The sequence below is a fragment of the Stomoxys calcitrans genome, chromosome 4, assembly GCF_963082655.1.
Source record: "Stomoxys calcitrans chromosome 4, idStoCalc2.1, whole genome shotgun sequence".
Taxonomy (NCBI): Eukaryota; Metazoa; Arthropoda; class Insecta; order Diptera; family Muscidae; genus Stomoxys; species Stomoxys calcitrans.
The window spans coordinates 50,727,153-50,730,578 of NC_081555.1; the positions used below are offsets into that span (position 1 = coordinate 50,727,153).

A 3,426-nucleotide genomic window follows, 5' to 3' on the forward strand; every position below is an offset into this window, starting at 1 on the left:
TGTTGCACCAATCGAGGGGGCGCCCTAAGCAGCGCACTTTGACATTATTAATTGATCCAATTAAAATATTAATGGGATACTTCGAAAATTTCAATCATTTTTTAATTGGATCAATAAAAAAATGAATTGAAAATTTCAAAAAATTCAATAATTTCTTTAATTGAGTCAATAAAAAATTAATTGGAAATTTCAATAATTTTTTTTAATGAATATGTAAATTTTTTATTTGAAATATTTTGCAATCAACCTTTTCAAAAACGGTGCTTGATATTATTATTTTCGTGATTGAAGCAGTTTCAATTAAGAAATTAATTGGTTCAATTAATTTCGCAATTGAAACTGATTTTTATTGTTCCCACCTCTTAAAGAGTGCATTGGTTTGCCAGGGAAGGCCGATGGCCTACGCATATTATAAGCATGAGAAAATAAAATAGGTTCGGCCTTGTCCTTAAGACTCCTACCAGTCGTCTTCTTCAAAAGTCCATGCTGGCCAGTCGTCTGTGGCGCAGACTCTTTACCAGTCGAGGTGTCAGTAGCAGACAGAATGCTACGACCTGATATCACCAACGCAGTTTTTAGGTCTTTGAAGTCCATTCTGAGCCTGATCCTTGGCTCCTTGGCTGTAGATCTGCGGCTACACTGGAAGCTGGTACAGATCATATACCGCCTAATGGATAACACTATCGTATCTATCCTTGACTGATTTACATTTTTTTTTCCAAAAAAAAAGTCCTATTATTCATGCGAAGCGAAATAACATAACCTCCATTTCACTAGACTATGAACTACCTTACACATGATAGGGGAATCTTTCTTTAGCCACATGTAATCTAAGTCTTCAGGATCGGGCCCAAAATTGTGTGGCCTAATCTAGACTTGCACAGGTCCACCGCTTTGCCATTGACAGAAGAACAGCTCAACAGACGTCTCAGTCATGACTGGTCACTGTCTGATCGAAAAACATGCTGACAGACTGAAGGTTGCCAGTAACGGCTTTTGCCAAGGCTGGGAGGACGTCGAGGAAGAATAGGCTATAGAACGTATGCTGTGTGTGTGTGGTTCAACAGTAGGAAATAGAAGGTATCTTCCTTCTTCTGTTCCTGTGGTATCACAATGGACGAAAATGTCTAAGTGAGGCTGATGGTAGACCTCCATTTTAATCTAACCTAACCTACTGAAAAGAAGTAAGAAGCAGGTCAGCATAGCTTTCGGTATCATACCGGGACAAATGGAACTACGAGCTCACTTAGGCAAAATAGGTGCGGCAGGTCATTACATGTGTAGGACATGTGGCGAAGATGATGAGACGATGGGGCATTTCCTATATCGTTGCCCGGCTTTTGCCGCTAACAGACACCGGCACATAGGTGGGAACACAATGCCAAACATGAACCAACTGAGGGGCGTGGTATCAAAAACAATTAAGGACTTTGTAAGTAGCACGGAGTTGCTGACTTTTTTTGCATAAAATACTGAACTCTAGTCATCAAAACGTGCATTTGTTTCCTTGGGTTACGAGTCCACGTATTCGCGACGTGATCTAAGTTCAAAAATTAACAGGAGATGCTCTTTATTTTAATTTTTAATTAAAATTATTTAATATGTTCACCATGTATTAACATCGTATACTTCGGCGACCTTGCACAAATTTGGGAATTTCACATTCTTGCCCTTTTTACATTTAGCCGCGGGTCTCGCACAACTGGCATAAATGGGCCTATCTATCATGTTTGTGGTGGCATAGTTACAGGCCATTAAAAATGTTTTCGATGTGTCTCCTTGTTTTTTATATGTGGCTGCGGCACAGCCCACTCGAATATTGCGTTCAGCCACCATAACCGTAAAATGGCCAATTTCCTTGCTAAAGTTAAAGAATAATAAAAAGCAGAATGGTATGTCTCTAAAAATAATCAAAATCGACATTTCAGCTTACGTGTGATCATAGGTAGCCGGAAATTTATTGATGTTGGACATTTTACTATTTTTGACCTCGCTGTACCACAGATCTATAGCGGTGAATAACATTTTCCTTGTGTTCACTTTTCCCCAGAATGGAATGCGGGCCAAATTCTGGCCAGAATATTTGAAATCATCTGTATTTCGGCAGGCGTCATGATTCATTATGCACTGGCGCACATTCAAAGCTGCCAGTTTGGCCAGTTCTGCAGTCCATTGCATGCTTGCCATGCGGCAGGCTGCCTTGTGATTGGCCACAGTACCACCTGCAATTAAGTTTCTCTTCGTATTATGCCTATTTACAATGTTGGCTCTAAAAGTGGCGTTAAAGTTTATCATGGCTGCGTTGGCCGGACATGTGGCATCAAATCTCTGAAAAGAAATGATAACACAAGAGTTAAGAATATTCGCGGGAAACTTGGTCCTACATACGCCGTTATGACCACAGGCTATGTGGGTTTTGCCACCACTACAAATGGTACTCGAGCAGTAATTTGTAGCCGTAACGTAGCCGCTAATACACAGGACCGTGAATAGTATCAACTGGAGCAAGTTCATTTCCACTCCCAATAGATGTCGTCGTAAAGAAGAAATAAAGAAGAAAAAATAGCTGTCTGAACACTGATGCCTCCCACTCACGACTACAGTCTACATGTCACAAATCATTGATGTTATACATTATGAAAAGGTCTGTCTTAGATTGAAATGCTGTTTTATCTTTATAACTGAGCGAAAATGTGTTTTATTGTATAAATATTTATTAACCTCATGTCAACTTTATACATACAAAGTCTTGTGGGTTTGATCTAGTAATTGAATAGGTAGGGTACTGGGTTGCTAAATTTGCCTTTCTTCAAAAACCATATTTCAAATTGAAGAGTAATTCTAAATTTATTTGCATTGTAGATCACTAACAACATTTTTGTTTTTAAACAACTCCAAAGAAATAGGTCGCCGAGGGATAAAATACAACCTGACTAAGCTGCTATCACACTATATGTTTTTTGTCTTATGACATATCACTTTTTCTATCCATATGAAAATCATCATGTATGTCAAAATTGTTAATTAACATACGATTCATCACTTTTGCCAACACGCATATGTTTTTTGCATATGTTATTTTCATATGACATAATCTACAAATTCACCTGTTCTGGGTGCCGGGCCACAGAGATATCCCACGGAATGGTAAAGCAGACCAGTTTGCGAGACTAGGAACTACCTTACACGCTCCAGAGGCACTGCCAACAGTTGGTATGCCTCTAGCGATATGTAAGCTAAGTTTTCAGGACCAGGCCCGAAGGGCAACGAATAATAGATGGTCACATAGAGGGGGCTGTGAGCATTCAAAAACTATGAGGCCTCATCTAGACTTGAGGAGGTCTACTGCTTTGCTGTCATTGGCTGGAACAGACGTCTCAGTCGTTGTGTACGTCGCTTTTGGAGTTGGTAATAACTTCGTTAGAT

At 39.6% G+C, this 3,426-nt stretch overlaps 1 protein-coding gene across 1 annotated transcript; it reads right to left on the reverse strand.

The window, feature by feature from the left end:
• Positions 1–1,605: 1,605 nt before the first annotated feature.
• LOC106080835 (antigen 5 like allergen Cul n 1-like) lies at positions 1,606–2,592 on the reverse strand. Its single transcript, XM_013242422.2, has 3 exons — positions 2,389–2,592; positions 1,934–2,328; positions 1,606–1,861 (listed from the first exon to the last, which is right to left on the reverse strand). Exons 1-3 carry the CDS (start codon positions 2,512–2,514, stop codon positions 1,606–1,608), a joined length of 777 nt encoding a protein of 258 aa, XP_013097876.2. The 5' UTR covers positions 2,515–2,592.
• Between the last annotated feature and the right edge of the window lie 834 nt (positions 2,593–3,426).